General features: G+C 44.6%; 1 protein-coding gene across 2 annotated transcripts in view; it reads left to right on the top strand.

Moving 5' to 3' along the window:
* Positions 1 to 6,539: 6,539 nt before the first annotated feature.
* Positions 6,540 to 19,170, top strand: part of AGGF1 (angiogenic factor with G-patch and FHA domains 1) — a 38,259-nt gene continuing 25,628 nt past the window's right edge. For both annotated transcript variants that reach the window (XM_066613659.1, XM_066613660.1), the window contains exons 1-5: positions 6,540 to 6,996; positions 8,898 to 8,997; positions 13,294 to 13,496; positions 17,292 to 17,438; positions 18,957 to 19,145. In XM_066613659.1, the coding sequence (XP_066469756.1) occupies positions 6,838 to 6,996; positions 8,898 to 8,997; positions 13,294 to 13,496; positions 17,292 to 17,438; positions 18,957 to 19,145 (798 nt within the window). In that variant the 5' untranslated portion in view covers positions 6,540 to 6,837. The remainder of the gene's footprint in view (positions 6,997 to 8,897; positions 8,998 to 13,293; positions 13,497 to 17,291; positions 17,439 to 18,956; positions 19,146 to 19,170) is intronic.

Raw genomic sequence — 19,170 nt, 5'->3', positions numbered from 1 at the left:
AGGAAATATGAGTCAACTAAACAGAGCTCGCAATATAATCAACAGTGATAATTCATCTCTGAGAACAGCTCAATGTTTTTTATGCTTGTTCTTGCTACTTTTCCAATTTGTGTCATTTAGGACATAATCCTATCCTGCTCTGGATCAGGCAAGCCAGGAAGCTTGCGCTGTATACATCACAGGATAGGGGCCAAAAGCGGCTCAGCCAGAGGCAAGTTGAAACTTTTCCCCATACCTCTGGGTAAGGCACCTTTTCCCCTATGGGTCTCTTTGGACTTGTGCCACCTCTTGAGGTAGCACAAGTCAGAGGAGATTGAAGCAACCGCTGGATCCCAGCCCCGCCCCCTGCTTCCCGCCCACCTGCTCCTGGGGCCGCCTACTGCCCGCCCTCCCCCACCCAGGAACACCTCCTTCCTGCCCCCTCTCCGCCCCCTCTCCACCTACCTCAGAGCCTACCTCAGAGCTTTTTAAAGGCAGTTCTACTACTCTTTGCACATGAGCTTCATGCTTACAGTCACAACTAACTTTAACAAAAAAAACTTAATAAGTTTTGACTATCCTGTTAAATAAACTGTCTTGCAGAAAGGGGGGGGATCAAGCTATAATTGATTATAAAAATATTCATAGCATGTGTTCCTTTCTTCTGTTATTACTAGATATGGCATGAGTCAAGTCAGCATGATGACTCATACAGTGATTGCTTCTACAAGCTGATGAGGGACCTTGGAAAACTTCCAGTGTGCAATATGGTCAACAGCTAGTTTTACTGGAAAGAAACTTGAGGCAGCAGTAAAGGGTTGTTTCTAGAGGATAACTCTGGAGGGAGATGCAGGTTTGGCCCAGTTGCTGGTCCCTACCATATATTCATCTTTTCCAGGACAAATTAGCACTTTTGAATGTTAATATGGTGATGCTATGTTTAATATGTAATTGTAAGACCATAGGGCCTAGGAATAATGAAACTGCTTATATTTACTTATGTGTAGTAAAACAACAACCAAAAAAATTGCAACAAATGTAAATGAAAATCATTTTAGCTTACAGATTTGAGGCCCCTCAAATTCATGCGCATATAAATGCATTAAAAACCTGGTGACCAATGCTACAAATATGATCAAGGCCAAGAAAATGAATTGGGAATGAGATAGGAAAGTCAAATAATTAAAAAGATTGGAAGGAACTCATAAATGTAACAGCCAAAATGATTTGCTAGAATTTACATTAAATTCATTTTGACAGACAAGATACAGAAATCATGATAACCTTATTGACAAAAGCCAGAAATGATATTCGGAAAAAATCGCAAGCACTACTAGAGATAACTACATGGCTGCAAAAGCTATAAAATTCTTTTTAAAGATAAGATTAATGCATTTGAGAAGTATAAGGGCCCAGTCTCCATGGGCATGTATCTCCATGAAGGATGGATGAGGATTCAACATACATGATATCCTAACCCACCTTCAGAAAACAAACATGCGCCCAAACCAGAAAACACTGCACTAATGATAGAGCTGACATAGGTAGGAGTTGTCCCATAGGAACAATGAAGAAGGGAAAAACAGCAGAAAATTGCACAACTTGCTACCCATTGTCCTATGACAGAGCATAGGATACAGGCTACATGTGGCAGCCAATCACAGTACACCAACCCCAGTTCTAAAGCCTCTGCCAGGTAGACTATGGGCACAATCCTAACCAGGTCTACTCAGAAGTAAGTCCTATTTTGTTCAATGGGGCTTACTCTCAGGAAAGTGTGGTTAGGATTGCAGCCTACATCTCAGGTAATAAGACTTGCAGCATGGAGGTATACCTCTCTGGTCTCTCAAAGGGGAATTTTGGTGATGGGAACCATAGTGAGAAGGCACTCGGAGCACAAAGGGATCACTCTGCACAAACAACCTCTTGTCCCTCACAGCATATATGGCAAGATATTTTGTTAGCTCTTGATTTCTCAGAATTCTTATTGCATGTATTCTGTTCCAGGAGGGCTCCACATTCTAATACCCAACTGGAACCTCTACTTCACCCCAAGCAAGCATAATGCACCCCACACAGGCAAACAAATGAGGAGAGGGAATCCCTTGCTCCAATGTATAGATGTATACATAGATACTGCATCTCCCTCTCATGTCTTACCTGGAGAGATTTCTGTTTGTTTCTTATGGCTGCCCTCTTCCAAGCGAGCTATCTTTCTACCTTTGCTCTGCTCAAAAATGTATTCCTTGGATGTGTGTGTGAGTGGGATGAGGAGACTTAAATCCTGGATGCAGGGCCTCCAACAGTTCTTTGCTTTTGCCCCTTTGCAGCTGATGCCACTGTAATTCCTGTAGGAGGAGGGGGCACTGAGGCATCCTTGTGTCATCTTGTGTGTGTGTGTTTCTGTGCAGAGTCCTTGGGGCATATCCTCATGGTTGGGGGCAGTAGTTGTGATGTTGCTCATTCCTACTGGCTTGCAGGGGGTGTCCCCCAGCACCTGGCCCTGCCCCCTGCTCAGTTCACTCTGGTAGCATCTTGCCTAGATGCCTTTAAGGGGATTGGACAAATTTCTGGAGAAAAAGTCCATTAAGGGTTACAAGTCATGGTAGTATGTGCAAGATCCTGGTTTTAAAGGTAGGCTACCTCAGATTGCCAGATGCAAAGGAGGGCACCAGGATGCAGGTTGTGTCTTGTCTTGTGTGCTCCCTGAAGCATTTGGTGAGCCACTGTGAGATACAGGAAGCTGGACTAGATGGGCCTTTGGTCTGATCCAGTGGGACTCTTCTTACGTTCTTATGTTCTCTGGCTGCTAGTTTTGGAGCTGATTGGATTCAGTTATTTACCCCTTGGACATCACACCAATGACACACAGATATCACACAAATGATGCACCAACTTCATGGGGATAATACACGGATATTACACAGATAACAGGCTGATGTAATGGCGACGACGTGCTACCACCCAGATGTTACTTCAGCATCAGTAAGCCATCAATGTAGTGTTGCCAGGGCAGGCTTAGGATAAGTCGGGGATCGTGCTGGTGTCTGTGTAATATCAGTGCAGCATCTGAATAAGATTAGACTGTAAGAAAAGGAAGACAGAAAAAAGAAATTTTTCTGAAAAATTACATTTATTGAGTCATTCTTGCAATATATAGCATATTAGTTCAAATATGTTAAGGACCCTACCAGGGGAGCAACAGGTATTGGTTGGCAACCTTCAGTCTTGAAAGACTATGGTATAAGCCTACAGCACCCAGTATTGGCAGCAGATGTAACTATCTTACTTGCCATATGATGGGAACCAAAGGCACGCACATATTCTGCAGGTTACAATCTTTCTTTTTTCCCCCTGTATTAATGAAAAAAGATTTTGTTTACTGGTCTGAAACTGATTGTGCTCAAAGCATGCCAGTTAGCAGGAACAGACTGCTTTTAAGAAGTCACTAATCCAGTATGTGACCTCAAGAGTCTACCTTCATGGATTGCCTGTACGTCTGCACCATCTGCTGGATATTGACGGAAACACAGGAAGACATTTGAAAGCAGAAAGTTTCTTACGGTTGAAAGCACAAGATTTCTGCCAAAGAAAAAAGTGAACATTACTTTGTGCAAAATCAAGAACAAAGACCCCAAGGCTGCAGTCTTAAACATACTTGCCTATTAATAGGGGTGTTTTTTGTCATATGTTCCCCAAAATTTCTTGACTAAAATTGCAAATTGTGGTATGTTCCAAGGGTGTATTTTAATAAATTATATTTATAAATTATAATAACTTTAAAATTGCACCAAGGATGTGATATCGATGATATTGTGTCAGCAAGATGCAGCCATAGTATTATTTCTATCTGGAAAAGTAATGTATTTTAATTTCTGGAAAATATATTAAAAACACCAAAATGCAAATTAATGCAAATTTAAAAAACAAAAACACCAAAATGCAGTGTTTTGTGGTTTTATTTGGATATTTTACCACCAAAAAGAAAATGGAAAAAGAAAAAGCACCACTATCTATGAGCAATGCTCAGATTAGGGGAAACAAACCAGGGGGTCCTTAATAAAATCCACAGATCAGATCAGACCAGACCATCCCCCAGCCTGTACCAATTTTAGCCACTGGCCTTTGTAAGTCACACAGTTGTGGTTTTTGGTGACTGTTAAACAACAACAAAATCTCTTGCAGCAACAACCTGTTTTCCTTTTGTTCTCATTCCGCTTCTGTGAAGAGGTTTAGAAAGGGACATACTTGTCAATGCAGGGTTCACCTAACAAAGAATCCCCTAGGACAGTATTTCTCAAGCTGTGGGTTAGGACCCACTAGGTGGATCGTGAACCAATTTCAGGTGGGTCCCCATTCATTTCAATATTTTATTTTTAATATATTAAACTTGATGCTACCATAGTATGTGACTGCATTTGGGGAAATGTGACAGACCTGTACTTTTAACAAGCTACTATGTATATTCTTTTAACAATGATGGTAAATGGGACTTACTTCTGGGTATGTGTGGGTAGGATTGCAGCCTAGGATTGTGAAAAATTTTCCTGCTTGATGATGTCACTTTTGGTCATGACATCACTTGCAGTGGGCCCTGACAAATTCTCATTCTAAAAAGTGGGTCCCAGTGCTAAATGTGTAAGAACCACTGCCCTAGGAAAGGGGTATCAAATATAGGGTGGATAGCATAGGATAGCTGTATGCAATGGATTATTCCGTTCATTAATTAAATTCCACTTAAGTGAAATCTCTGTCTCAGTCTGTATCCATGTTATGCCACAGATACCATTTATAAGGATCTGCTCTTGTGCTGAGAATCTATCCTCCTACCGCCTCTTAATCACTCAACATCAGAACCAGGAGACACCCATTAAAATTGAGTGTTGGGAGAGTGTTGAGAGAGTTAGGGCAAAAGAAAATATTTCTTTACTCAGCATGTAATTAGTCTGTGGAACTCCTTGCCACAGGATGTGGTGATGGTATCTGGCCCTGGATGCCTTTAAAAGGGGATTGGAGGTTGCAAGTCATGATTGCTATGTGCAACCTTTTGGTTTGAGAAGGCTGTCTCAGAATGCCAGGTGCAAGGGAGGGCACCAGGATGCAGGTCTCTTGTGTGCTCCCTGAGGCATCTGGTTAGCCACTGTGGGATGCAGGAAGCTTGACTGGATGGGCCTCTGGTCTGTATGGAGCTGGCAGTACTTCTCAAAGGTCCATCTCAAAGGAAATATTTAGTTACCCAGTGTGCGATGAGTATGTGAAACTCCTTGCCACAAGATGCGGTGATGGCATCCGGCCTGGATGCCTTTAAAAGGGAATTCAACATATTCATAAGAACATAAGAACAGCCCCACTGGATCAGGCCACAGGCCCATCTAGTCCAGCTTCCTGTATCTCACAGTGGCCCACCAAATGCCCCAGGGAGCACACCAGATAACAAGAGACCTCATCCTGGTGCCCTCCCTTGCATCTGGCATTCTGACATAACCCATTTCTAAAATCAGGAGGTTGCGCATACACATCATGGCTTGTAACCCCCAATGGATTTTTCCTCCAGAAACTTGTCCAATCCCCTTTTAAAGGCATCCAGGCTAGAAGCCATCACCACATCCTGTGGCAAGGAGTTCCACAGACCAACCACACGCTGAGTAAAGAAATATTTTCTTTTGTCTGTTCTAACTCTCCCAACACTCAATTTGAATGGATGTCCCCTGGTTCTGCTGTTATGTGAAGTGTAAAGAGCATCTCTCTATCCACTTTATCCTTCCCATGCATAATTTTGTATGTCTCAATCATGTCCCCCCTCAGGCGTCTCTTTTCTAGGAGGAAAACTCCAATACAGGTTACAAGCCATGATGGGTATGTGCAACCTCCTGGTTTTAGAAGGAGGCTGTCTCATAAAGCCAGATAAAGGGGGGGGGGGCACCAGGATGCAGGTCTCTTGTTGTCTTGTGTGCCCCCTGAGGCACCAGGTGGGCTGCTGTGAGATGCAGGAAGCTGGACTGGATGGGCCTGCATCCAGCAGGGCTCTTCTTATGCAGGTGGCAGTACTTCTCAAAGGGTCTTTCTCAGAGGAAGTACTTAGTTACCCAGCATGTGATTAGTCTGTGGAACTCTCTGCCTGGGATGTGGTGATGGCACCTGACCTAGATGCCTGTAAGAGGGGACTGGACAGACTTCAGGGGAAAAGTCCACCACAGGTGACAAGCCAGGATGGGTCTGCGCAGCCTCCTGGTTCCCTCAGAAGGCCAGGTGCAAGGCAGTAGCAAAGGATCCAGTTGTGTTGCTGTCCTGGGTGCTCCCTGAGGCGACTGGTGGGCCCTGTGGGCTGCAGGAGGCTGGCCTCGGTGGGCCTTGGGCTCTTCATAGGTTTTTATGGCCATTCACCACCTACTCTTCCATTCCCATGCACAGTGCAGCCTAACTTCAAAGGCCGTCCAAAGGGGTTTCTTAACATGCTGCCGTGAGGGAGGGGCGCGCTCCCTGCTGCTCCCTCAGCTCTGTGACTCCCCCCCTGCTTCCGCAGCTGGGCGCCACTTCCGGTTTCCACCAGGCTCGCTCACATCCGGGTCATTTCCCGTCCCTGAGAAAGTTTTCTGCTCAGGGCCCGCCACCGCCCCCCCGCAGGGAGACCCACAGAGGAAGTGGGGGAGGGGAGGGGGCTGCCTGGCTCCGTCTGGTCCTCGCGGGCGTTGCCATGGCTACCGGAGGCGCACGGGGGGCAGAGGCGCCGGAGAGCGGCCGTTGCCGTCACCTGGCTCCGTCGTGCTGCGTCCGGCGGCTGCGCCTCTGCCCCGGCCGTTGAGGGGGTGAGGGAGCAGGACCCCGCCCCCCAACCGGGAGAGGGAGCGCGTGCCAAGGATGGCCGAGCCCCCGGCGGAGCCGTCCGCTGAGGTGGAGGCCCTGCGGGAGAAGGTGGGGGCGCTGGAGGAGGAGCTGCGAGCCTGTCAGAGCTTCCTGGAGCGGGAGAAGAAGCTGCGCCTCAAAGCCCAGGCCGGCGCTGCAAAGTTACTCCGGCAGGTGAGGGCCCTGCTGGGGTGATGTGGGCGAGCGGGCAGGAGCGGCCCTCGCAGTGCCAGGCGCCCCGCCCCCGCCCGCAGGGCTCGACCTGACCTGACTAGGCTGCCCCCATCCCGGGGCCCCTCACTTTCAACCAGGGACGTGGGGTGGGTGGGGAGACAGGTGAGGCAGAGCCTCCCCACCAGAGTCCTTTGAAAAGCGCTGCAACCCTGTGAGGCACCCAAGCACCCCACAACCCATGCGCGGAGCCAGTGCCTATCACCACATTTTGTGGCAATGAATTCTACAGACTAATGCCCTTTATGAAGTGCCCCTTGTATCCTTCCTAAATTTCCCACCAGTCAGTTTCATTGAATGTTTCTCTGGTTCTAGTACTTTGAGGGAGGAAGAAAAACTTCTTTCTAGCCATTCTCCACACCATGCGTAATTTTGTAAGCCCAATGAAACCCCCCTCCTTAACTGCCTTTTTTCCAAGCTTCAAAGTCAAACATTGTAGTTTCTCATCAGTTAGGAAAATGCTTCAGTTCTCTGATAATTTTTGTTGCCCTCCTTTGCATCTTTGCCAGTTCTACAATGACCTTGCTGATGTTGGTTGTGGTGGCAGCCAGAACTGTAAACTCTTCCAAATGTGTCCCTAGCATACAAGAGGCATAATGTTAGCAGTCTTATTATTGATTCCTTTCTTAATGACAAGACTATGTTTCTTAATAGATACAATGATTGTTTCTTAATGACAGGCAGGAATTCAGTGATTGTAGCTACAACCATTTTGTCTCCCTTGCCCCGGAATACACTGCAGTACTGAGTTTCTGTCTGATGTAGCTGTTTAAGGTACAGGAGTCACACCAGGGAGTAAAAAAGTGGTAGTGCTACTCCCTGAGTTCTCCTTGTGTAGTGCCAGTGGCTGATTCCTGTTGTTTTTATACCATTTCCGTTCTGATCCCTATTACAATAAGGATAATCTGAAAACCTCCTCCTATGTGTTGGAATCTTTACTATTGGCTAGCTCACAAGTCTTACCTTCAGCTCCTTGTGCCCCCTTTCAAGAATCTTCAACCTGAACTCTCATCACTTGTACCAGCACAGAGACTTTCATGTGTTTTATTTTATTTTGGAAAAATGTTTACTCAATATTTTGTGTTAACATTTCAGTATGCAGTGCACATGCTTAATACAGTGTGACTTTTTGTGGATTTTAACTGTAGGCCACTTTGGAATCAAATCTTTTCTGAAAAGTGAGGTATAATAAAAATGCAACTTGAGTGGTAAATTGAATTGCATATTCAAGCACCCATCTCCTTGAATGTTCTCAGATTTTGCATTCCATTGTTCCAGAAGCCTCTTCCTTCTGTCTTTATTCCAGTCATTTGTTTATTTCAGCTCACCCCACATCACCCTTTATATCCACTGCCTTGTTAAAAAAGGGGGGGTGTCTGCCTAGAAACAGTGCCCCTTTCATCCTGCACCTGGGCATCTCTCCTTATGCTCTTCCTTCCCACTTTTCTCCAGCTCTTCTTGCAATTTCTCTCTTGAAGTTAGTGCAGCATCCACCCACCATACAGATTGTAATATGGTAGCCTGCATTTCTGTGGTGGTAAAGTAAAACTTTCAAAGGCTTTTATAGGCATCCTTCCATAGTCACAGATCTGGTATTCATGGATTCAATTATGCACAGATCCAGGGTCCCCACTGTGCCCATTAATGTTTAGATGCATACCACAGCAAAAAGCTTCTTCCTTTAACAGCACACTATAAGTGTGCAAGCTTGCAGTGCAGGCAGGCTGCAGGCAGTCCAAATGCTTGAAGAGACTAGATTGAATATTAACAGGAAGCAGTTAACTTCCTGCTTTTTACATTTAAAGGTCTAGTATGTTGTAAGAAGTTCTGCTTTGTTTTTGTAGGTTGAAGAACTCAGTAAGAAAATTGATAGAGATATAAGTGAGAAGACAACATCCAGTGTAGAAGTGCAAACTGAAGACTGTGCTGCATGGTCATACACAGGTAGATGGCAAATGGTGCATGTTCAATAAGAGTTGTAAATTCTAATGAATTCTTGTTTATCTGAAGGGCTATTGTGCAAAAAATAGGAGAACGTTCAATGGTTCCTGCGTATAGGACTAGAACCAGTGGGTGGAAACTACAGAGGAGTAGATTTAGGCTAAATACAAGGAAAAATTTCCTAACTGTATGAGCTGTCTGGCACTGGAGCGGTCTACCTTGTGCAGTTATAGGCTTTCCTTCATTTGAGGTTTTCAAGCAGAGGCTGGATGGCCTTATGTCAGGGATACCGCAGTCACCTACACTGAGTAGGGAGGTAGATGATTTCTAAAACCCCTTCCAACTATCATTCTGTGAGTCTAATTCTGTCCTCCTTATGCCAGCAGAAACGGAAAGGTTTCAGCTGATTCCAAAATATGCTGTGGCAGACCTCCAGAGGAATAGAATGCACATAAATGTCAAACCTAGAATGTGTGTCTCTATGGCTGCAATCCTAACCCACTTTCCAGCACTGACATAAGGGCAGTGCAACTCTGAGGTAAGGGAACAGACATTTCCTTACCTTGAAGGGGCCTCCTTGACCACCACCCCCCAATTGCAGGATGCAGCACATGCCCCACTGGCACAGTTATGCCAGTGCTGGAAAGTTGGTTAGGATTGCATCCTATGTCCTTGATCTTTGACCTTTGCTAAGGTTTTGCTAAGAGAGTTCCTTCATGACAGTCACATTACTTATTTCTAGAACATAGAGCAGAAAGTAGTCAGTAAAGTATGTGAAACCAAGTAAGAACAGATACCATTAAGCAGCCCTGCAATTTATTCTCTTCCTTTTTGATATCTAAATACCTTATATATTCTCAGCAACAACATGCATCTGAAGCCCCTCTGGGAGGGCTCCTTCCTTCCTTCCTTCCTTCCTTCCTTATGGCTGACCTTATTCCCTAGGAGCTGATGAGGTCCCACCCTGCCTGCTCAGTGCTGTTAGTTAAAGCCAAGTCAGGGATCAAGTCAGGGACAGATCTGGGGACTGGGGTTCTTTGGCAACAGACCAATGAATGCAGTTCTGGTAGTGCAGAGCAGGTGGGGAGGGGGTTTGAAAGGAAAAAGGAGGGAGGAGGAAGAAGGCCAGGAACAGCAAGTCTGTTTCTTCGCTGCTTTGTACCCTGCAAGCAGAGCAGGGGGGGGCGTCTTCCCTCAGGCACACAAGTGTCACTGTCACCGCCCCTTGGAGATGCAGGGGGGAGCAGGACCCAGAGTGGAAAAAGGCCAGTGAGGGGCAGGGGGCAGACTGTAGTGCTCAGGCATCTCCCTACCCTAAAGTCCACTCTTCTGGCCTGGCAAATGAGCAGAGGTCAGGCCAGGGCTGTTAGTGCCTTTTTGGGCCAAGGCCTGGGTTCCTGGCTTTGCTGTATCCAGTCCTATTTCTCCTTCTAACAGGTGCTCAGTGGCATTTCTGATAAAGTGGGTGGCACCTCCGCCCATCCACATTACAGCAGCAGCCTCCAGTGATGTCACCAGGACCTTGAAATTGAGTGAGCAGCTCCGAGTCTCTGCAGGCTAGCCCTAGGGCTGCGGGAGGCTTTTTAATTCTCAGTGGTGATGGAGTAGGTCTTTCTATGGATCAGTGTGGGTCGTCTGTCTGATGTTTCAAAGATGGCCCTGTTTTCCACTGTTGCTGTTGAATTTTGGCGAACCAATTCTCCCGGTGGGGGAGCAGCTACTGGTTTGGGTCTCTTCTGCCATTAGATAATAATAATACGCGTAATACTGATATTTATATACCGCCTTTCTGGTCATTGGATTACTCCTCTGACTTTATTCAAGGCGGTTCACATAGGCAGGCTATCTCTAAACCCCCAAGGGGATTTTTACAATAACAGAAAGGTTCTATCTTTCAAGAACCACACAACATTTCAGATGGATCTTTCACAGTCTGGTATCACTTCTGGCCCCCAGCTGCTTCCCACACTGGCTGACAAGCAGCTCCTTCATCTCTCACTTGAAGGACAGCCAAGATGCTTCTTCACTCACACCAAAGAGCAGGTGGAATAGCTCAACTTGTCATCTGCTTCAAGGTCTCACCATTCATGGAGCTGCTGGTGGCCTCAAACTGGCGACCTTCAGATGTTATGTTTGGGCTAACCGAGGCTCTACCCTCTAGACCAGACGTCCTGCCCATGGTTCCCAGGTGAAGGAGGACAGCAGTCAGCATCAGCGCCAAGCAGCACCAGTCAGACCAGGCATTGCATATGGACAGCATCCTTTCGCCACACCAGGCGAAGGACTGTCTGATATCTAAATACACCCCAAGGTTAGTAGGGCAAACTCCATCAATGATCAGTGTCCTTATTCTCTCTAGATTAGAAAACTGGCCAACTGTCACTGATCAGATCTGTAAAGTATTTAATCAGGTTTTGCCAGTTGTAGCAGTTTTCGCTGTTCTGTACTGTAGATCATGTTTGCATTAGTGTTTGTTACTAAACATATAGGGCAAGTATTAATCCAAGTTTGGAGTCCCTTTTTACAACTGTGTTACCCTTTTTACAAACTGTGTTTACAACACTGTGTTCCCCTTTTTATCCTAACAAGATAAAACAAATATGCATTAAAGCAAAACATTTTTAAAGTAAATACAGATTGAGTCTCATTATTCGGGTGGGTTCCCTTCCCAGAACTCAATTCGGGTGGGTTCCCTTCCCAGAACTCAATTGCACTATAGCAAATCAATTTAAAAAACAAAATTCCTTTGCTCCCATGAATTAAAAACAGCCTTGCTGACCTTTGTGATGTTAAGATATAGTCCTTAATACAACAGTCTCTCTCCAGGCACTTAGAAAGCTTATCTTTCTTTCATGTGTTCAGGGGGAAGGGAGGGGGTTGCTTGGAGAGAGAATGATTGTTGGATTGTCAACTGGCTGCCCTCTCTCTAACTATTGTAAAGGGCTGTTTTCCTTTAATTTAAAGGGCCTTCTCATCATGTTGAGATAAAAATCTCTACAACAGTAAGAAAAACATTTTAAAGGGGTGCATCTTTCCCCTTCTCCAGAGATCAGCACATTCCTTCTCATTTGCAGGGGCCATTCATGTTGAGTCAAATCTATGTATAAAAAAACTGTGTATAATAATAATAATAATAATACAACAGGTATTTATATACAGCCTTTCTTGGTCTTTATTCAAGACTTTATTCAAGGCAGTTTACATAGGCAGGCTGTTTAAATCCCTGTAGGGATTTTTACAATTGAAAGAAGGTTCTATCTTCCAAGAACCACAACATTCAGATGTTTCTTTCTGGTCTGGTTTCACATTCTGGCCTCCATCCTCCCACACTCAAAGCAGATGGAATAACTCGGCTCAGCTTGTCAGCTGCCTCAAGGTCGCACGGTGCCAGTGGCCTCGAACTGGCAACCTTGTGGATGTTATCTTCAGGCAAATGGAGGCTCTACCCTCTAGACCTGTAGTTCAGTTTCTTTCTATGTTTATGTAGGTAGGTAGAGAGCACCAAAATGTTTGCTTTTTAAAATTCTTTAGTTTACCTTGTTTTCCCAGACATTTTTCATCCACTCTTTGTGATTTCTAGATCCTTAAAGTCTAAAGTCTATATTGGAGGCAGAGATGGTGTGAGCTTCAGTGGCCAGCACCCATCTTCCCAGCTGCATGGAGTCTTCACATCTGTTAACAGGGTGATGATGTCTTCTAGAGAGACATCCTAGATCAGTGGTGGCTAACCTCCCTCCTTTGCCACCACTGATCTAGGGAGGGAGGGAGGGGCGAGGCAAAGAGGGGGAAGGAATGGACAGCAGGGGGAAGAGGGAGATGAGGCGGCGGCGGCGGCGGTGGGGGGGCTGACGCCAAAGACCCAGGCATGCTCCCAAGGCACCCCATCTAGCCAGGCCTTCCCCGGGGGAGGAGCAAGGCTGTGAGGGGACGTTTCTCACATCGCCCCCAGCAGCCCAATGGGAGTCCCTCCCCTGTCTGGCGTAAGGTGCAACGTGAAGGTGTGGCATGTCGGGCAGGCACAGCAAAGCTGCTGCTGCGGGCTTTGGGCCGCCAGCCCTGCATGTGGTGCTGGTCCTGAAGTAAGTCTCATTAAAGTCATTGGGGCTTGCTCCTAGGAAAGTGTGGCTGAGATTGCAGCCTCAGAGCCCAAGCCTATGCATGTCTACTCAGAAGGAAGTCCCATCAGAGTCAGTGGGGCTTGCTCCCAGGTAAATTCATTTGAATTCAGAATAGTGGGATTAGATTTAATGGAAATCTGGAACTGTTGTGCTAATACATTAAATTTCTTTTTTTTTTTAGATTATTACTATTCTAGTTATTATAACAGTACTGATCTTCAGCAAGATTTATCTAGAGCACCTGTACAGCCTGGTGTAAGTAATGATAAAGAAGGATCAAGTGCTAATTGTATAGATCAGTTACAAATATATTATCATCCAGATGTGAATGGTGAAACACATGATGAACATGAGAAACAGGATAATGAAATTCATAATGTACAGGTGAGTTGAGTGTTTCATTTATCATACTTCCATATGCTGCCCTTTCACCAAAAAGTTCAGGGTGACATACAGGGTTATTCTATTTTAGTCTCATGACAACTCAGTCAGTCATATTTGGCTGAGAGATGGTCCATTAAGTTTTCTAGCCCAAGTGAACTTCATGACTGAGTGGGTATTTTGAATCTGAATATCCTTAATCCAAAACTAATTCACAGCACTGGCTCTCAGTACTTTCAGACTTTTTTTAGTGTTGTGATTTATGACCTACTTTTACCTTATCCTGCTGGGGTTAGAGGCAGAATGTTCTAGCTCTGCATTAGTTGCCTCTCAAAACCCTTTTGGCTTCTCTGCATCACCTTCTTTGGTGGTATGATGGTGTACTTTAATAGAAGACATGGCCTCTCTCTTCCTCTAAAAGCACCTTGTATAATTCTGTTTAGTGGCAATCTCCAGCACAACTGTGTGCTGCTGTGCCCATGCAGTGGAGCTGATTCTTTTCAATCAATCTAATTTCAGTTATGAAATATATCTGCCTGAATCCTATCTTGCGCTGAAACAGGCAGGCCAGGAGGCCTGCGCTGTATCCTGCACAAGATAGGGCCCCTAAGTGGCTTAGCTAGAAGTAAGGGGAAACTCTTCACCTTACCCCGGGTAAGGCACTGCAGCCCCAGTGAGTCTCCTTGGACTTGCATCACCACCTGAGATGGTATGAGTCAGAGGAGAGTGGAGCGACTTGAAGCTGTTCCACTCTGCTTGGGAACGGGGGTTGGGATCTGGTATAAGAGCTGGGTCCCAGATCCATCTCCCGTTCCCCGCCCACCCCCGGGACCACCCTCCCCTGCCCCGGAACACCTCCCACCTACTCCATCCTTGCCCACCCCAGAGCCTTGTGTCAGCTGAAATTGGCCAATGTGAGGCTCCCCAGCAGAGTTGGCACAGAGGCTGTATTCAGCCTCCATGGGTTGGTGCACATCCCTGCGGCAGCCCAGCCGACTCACAAGGAGGCGCAAATGTGCTTTATGACATGCTTGTGACCCTTGTGGACCAGTACAAGGGACTTGTGCTGGCCCAAGGGCACTTCAGGATGGCTCAGTATTAAGAACTGCGTACAAAGAGTACTTTGTTCTTCAGGCCTGTTTTAAAATATAAAATATAAAACTCTACGTCTGAAATGAGGTTTTTAATGGGACTTTTATTCTAGACAACAAACTTCATAAGTGCAGAACTATGAGCATCTGTGATGATATGGTAAAGCTGCCATGGCTCACTAACCCATGAACCAGAGCTTTTCTGCACACATCTGGGGACCTCACAGTGATAATCACTCTACCCTGACAAAGATAGTCCCTTAAAGGGCAGCTTGCTGCCACTGGGAAGGGAAAACTAAGAGGGGTTCCTTCTCCTCCCATCTGGGGTTTTCATGAGCCCATTTACCAAGGTCTCCCCAGCGTGGAAGCCAGTTGCCAAAGAAGCATCAGGGGAGTCAACTGACCTATTTAATCCCAGCTTCTTTACAACTATACACACAACTTTGTAGAGTTAGCTGTGAGGATCAATACCTCTCTGGCCTGACTGAAGCAAGATGGTTTCAAACATAGAAATAGTTTATTAAGAATAAAAAGCAGAAAAGTAAACTAGTTTAAGATAAGTGAAAGTAAATATAGTGAACTCTAACTGACTTCAGAAACAGTTGACTTTTCCTGCTTTGTTGAGGAACTTTGTTGAAAAACTCGTATAAATTGTTGAGGAAATGCAGAGTCCATTTCTGATGTGATCCTGTCATACTCATTTTTAATCATTTTATTTGGTTAGCTGTTGAGTTGCATTGTGTGCTAGCAATTGTACTTTAATAATAATAATAATAAAACTTTATTTCTATCCCGCCCTTCTCCCCAAAGGGACCCAGGGCGGCTAACAACATATAAAACAGATTAAAACATAGTTTCACAAACAGATAAAAACACATTAGCAGAACCCATAAAAACAGTAGTCAGATAAAAGTCAGAATAAAAAAGAGCATAAAACAGCAGTACTTTCATGGGCTATTAGTTTAATTTGGTGGAACATAAGAACAGCCCCACTGGATCAGGCCATAGGCCCATCTAGTCCAGCTTCCTGTATCTCACAGCGGCCCACCAAATGCCCCAGGGAGCACACCAGATAACAAGAGACCTCATCCTGGTGCTCTCCCAAACATATAAAAGCATCCCTCTGGGAAACTGAAAACTCATCTTCCCACATTCCAAAGGAAATCCTGAGCAAGAGAAATAAGGAATCCTGTGTAGGCTCAAGAATAGAGCCCCTTCCTCAGGAATGCAAAAGTGAGTTCTCAGGAAAGAAGAAATGCTATGATCTGTAAGGGGATGCTGTGTTATTAAGTATGCATGGATTACTGGTTGAATATGTATATCTACTCCTCTTTTACTCAGAGAATCTGTGTATTGTTTTGGGTTCTGATTGGTCTAAGTGTAGAACCTTACCTTATTTGGCATGAAGCCAGATCTGTTTGTATTAACTCAATGTAAAAATTGAGTGTGAATGTATATAAAATTTGAATTCTTTTGTCCTGAGACCTGTTTACTCTCCATCCCTGGCTCAAAGCACAGTTCTGTCTATGTCTACTCAGAGGTAAGTCCTATCATGGTCAATAGGGCTTGCTCCTGTGTAGGTGGGTCAGAAATGTTGAGTGACAAAGCAACTGTTTTAATAAAATAAGAAATTCCTGAAACAAATGCAGCCTCACCTAATGAGTCTTCACTTAGCTGGAAAAGAACCAGTTTTTAAACTTTCTCTCACAACGTTTTGCATATATACATCACCATTGACTTCAGTGCATTAAGATTTAATAGATTTGTGTCATTTACAGGTAACACCTTGCCCCCATTAGTCTGTTAAATTGAGAATTCTCTGTAGTCAAAATTACACAAAATCAGGTCATGAGATTAGAAGCAGAGGTAAATTATAACACAAATTAAGACTCTTTCCTGCCTAGAAGACACTCCAATTGCAGTTCCATAGTTAGTCTCCTCAAGGGGCATTGTTGTTAATGCCCCTCCAATTTAGAACTGGAACACAATGTGCAACTTCTCAATTCAGCTCCCTCCTTTTATGGGATTTAGTGGAATTGAGATTCTACCTTTCTCACTAGCTCCTCCAACAGTGGGAAACCCCAATCCAACAATGACAATCCTTGTCATGGTCAGGTGGACAGACTTGACCAATGGATAAGTGTCAGCAAACCCCAATGAGGTACCTGTGTCTGGTCCATTGTTCTGTTTGGGCCAGATGTCAGTTGCACTAGTATTATCAACTCACTAGGTTAATTCTTCCCTGTGAACATGTAAATTGGGGCTGTAAAAGCTATGGGGCTGTAAAAGTTGACTTACCAAAAGGAGCTTCCCAATTAGGGTGAAGGATCTTATAATTCTTTAATACTTGCAAATAGTAACATTTGTGCTTTAAAAAACAAACTGAGTGACATTCTGTACAAATGGTATAATTTACGAAGTAGGAAACAACATTAGGTGTAACAAGATCTTTTTTAAAAGATGATGTATTCTCATGGGTAGAGTATTGGTTTTGGAATTGGACCCCAACACAGTCAGAAACTTAATATGTCACTCCAGGCAGATCACTATTTCTGAGCTGCTATTCCCCATCAATTAAATGGGATAATAGCAGTGTAAGTCATAAGGTTGCTATAAGCAGGAAGTGGAGCAAAATTAAGAATGCAAAATGTGTTGTGTGTTTAAGTGCTGCATGTATCCTCATGTATGTTGTGTTTCCTAATCTTAGAAACCAGAAGATATGTTATTGACAGAAGGTACATTAGCGGAAAGTTTGAGGGCTGCTGCAGAAGCTGCTGTATCTCAAACAGGATTTATATATGATGAAAGCACCGGATTATATTATGACCATAGAACTGGATTTTATTATAACTCGGTAAATATTTGACTTGCTTCTTTTCCTTATAAATACATAAATGGATACAAGAAGTGTAAAATGGAGGTGGAGTTTAATGACAGTTCTAATGTGAAATATTTCTTGATTGGATCACTGTGAATTGCCGCTTGTCAAAGCAACAGAACAAGTTGCATGTGCAGTCTCTGCATGCCTCAGAAAGCCTCCAGAGGCAAGGGGAGTCCAGTTCTCCTCACCTCCAGAGGGTGGAGGGCATCCCTGGTTATCTGTGGTTTCAATTAACTGCAGGGGGTTCCAGAATAGAACCCCCATGGATACCGAGGCACGCCTGTACATTCCTTTTTGACCTTGGTATTTTAGAGTGCAGCTTGTTTATCTGATTTTTAAAGAGATTTTAAGAACATAAGAGGAGCCCCTCTGGATCAGGCCAAAGGCCCATCTAGTCCAGCTTCTTGTATCTCACAGTAGCCCACCAAATGCCCAAGGAGCAAATAAGACAACAGACACAACCTGCTTCCTGGTGCTTTCCTCCGCATCTGGCAATCAGAGGCAGCCTGCCTCTAAAACCAAGAGCTTGCACATACCTACTGTGACTTGTAACCCATAATGAACTTCTCCTCTAGAAATTTGTCCAATCCCCTCTTAAAGGCATCCAGGCAAGATGCCATCACTACTTCTTGTAACAAAGAGTTCAACAAACTAATTACACGCTGGGTAAAGAAATATTTTCTTCTGTCCTAACTCTCCCAACAATCAATTTTCGTGGATGTCCCCTGGTTCTGGTGTTATGTGAGAGGGAAAAGAGCGTCTCTCTATCCACTCTGTCCATCCCTGGCATGATTTTGTATGTCTCATCAAGTCCCCCCTCGGGCACCTCTTTTCTAGACTGAAGAGGCCCAAACGCTGTAACCTTTCCTCATAGGGAAAGTGCCCCAGCCCAGTAATCATTTTGGTTGCTCTGCTTTGCAACTTTTCCATCTCCAATATATCCTTTTTGAGATGTGGTGACCAGAACTGGACACAATACTCCAGGTGTGGCCTTACCATTGATTTGTACAACGGCATTACAATATTAGCTGTCTTATTCTCAATGCCTTTCCTAACAATCTCAAGCATGGGATTAGCCCTCTTCACTGCTGCTGCGCATTGGGTTGACACTTTCATCGAGCTGTCCACAAGCATCCCGAGATCTCTCTCCTGATCTGTCACAGATAGCTCAGAACCTATTAGCCTATATGTAAAGTTGTGATTCTTTGCCCCTATGTACATGACTACGCTTACTTACATTGAAACGCATCTGCCATTTTGCTGCCCAGTTTCCCAGTTTGGAGAGATCCTTCTGGAGCTCTTCACAATCTCTTCAGGTCTTCACCACTCGGAAAAGTTTGGGGTCATCTGCAAACTTGGCCACCTTGTTGCTTAGCATACATGTATTTTAAGCATACTTGTATGCAAATGTATGCAATTGTATGCTTGTGTGCAAATGTACATGTATTTTAAGCAAATGTATTTTAAGCATACATTTTCTTTTTGTTAAAGGAAACTCAACTTTATTATGATTCAACCACTGGAATTTATTACTATTGTGATGTTGAAAGTGGCCGATATCAGTTCCATTCGCGAGTGGATTTTCAGTCTTATGGAACTTCAGCTGGTCAGCATTCCAAAGACAGGAAAGGCAAAAAGAAGAGAAGAGATGGTGAATGGCCTAGGGCAAATGATCCTAAGGTATTTCCTCAACAATAACTCATTA

The sequence above is a fragment of the Tiliqua scincoides genome, chromosome 2, assembly GCF_035046505.1.
Source record: "Tiliqua scincoides isolate rTilSci1 chromosome 2, rTilSci1.hap2, whole genome shotgun sequence".
Taxonomy (NCBI): domain Eukaryota; kingdom Metazoa; phylum Chordata; class Lepidosauria; order Squamata; family Scincidae; genus Tiliqua; species Tiliqua scincoides.
Note: the sequence above shows the minus strand (reverse complement) of the source record. Positions and strands in the feature narration are given on the sequence as shown.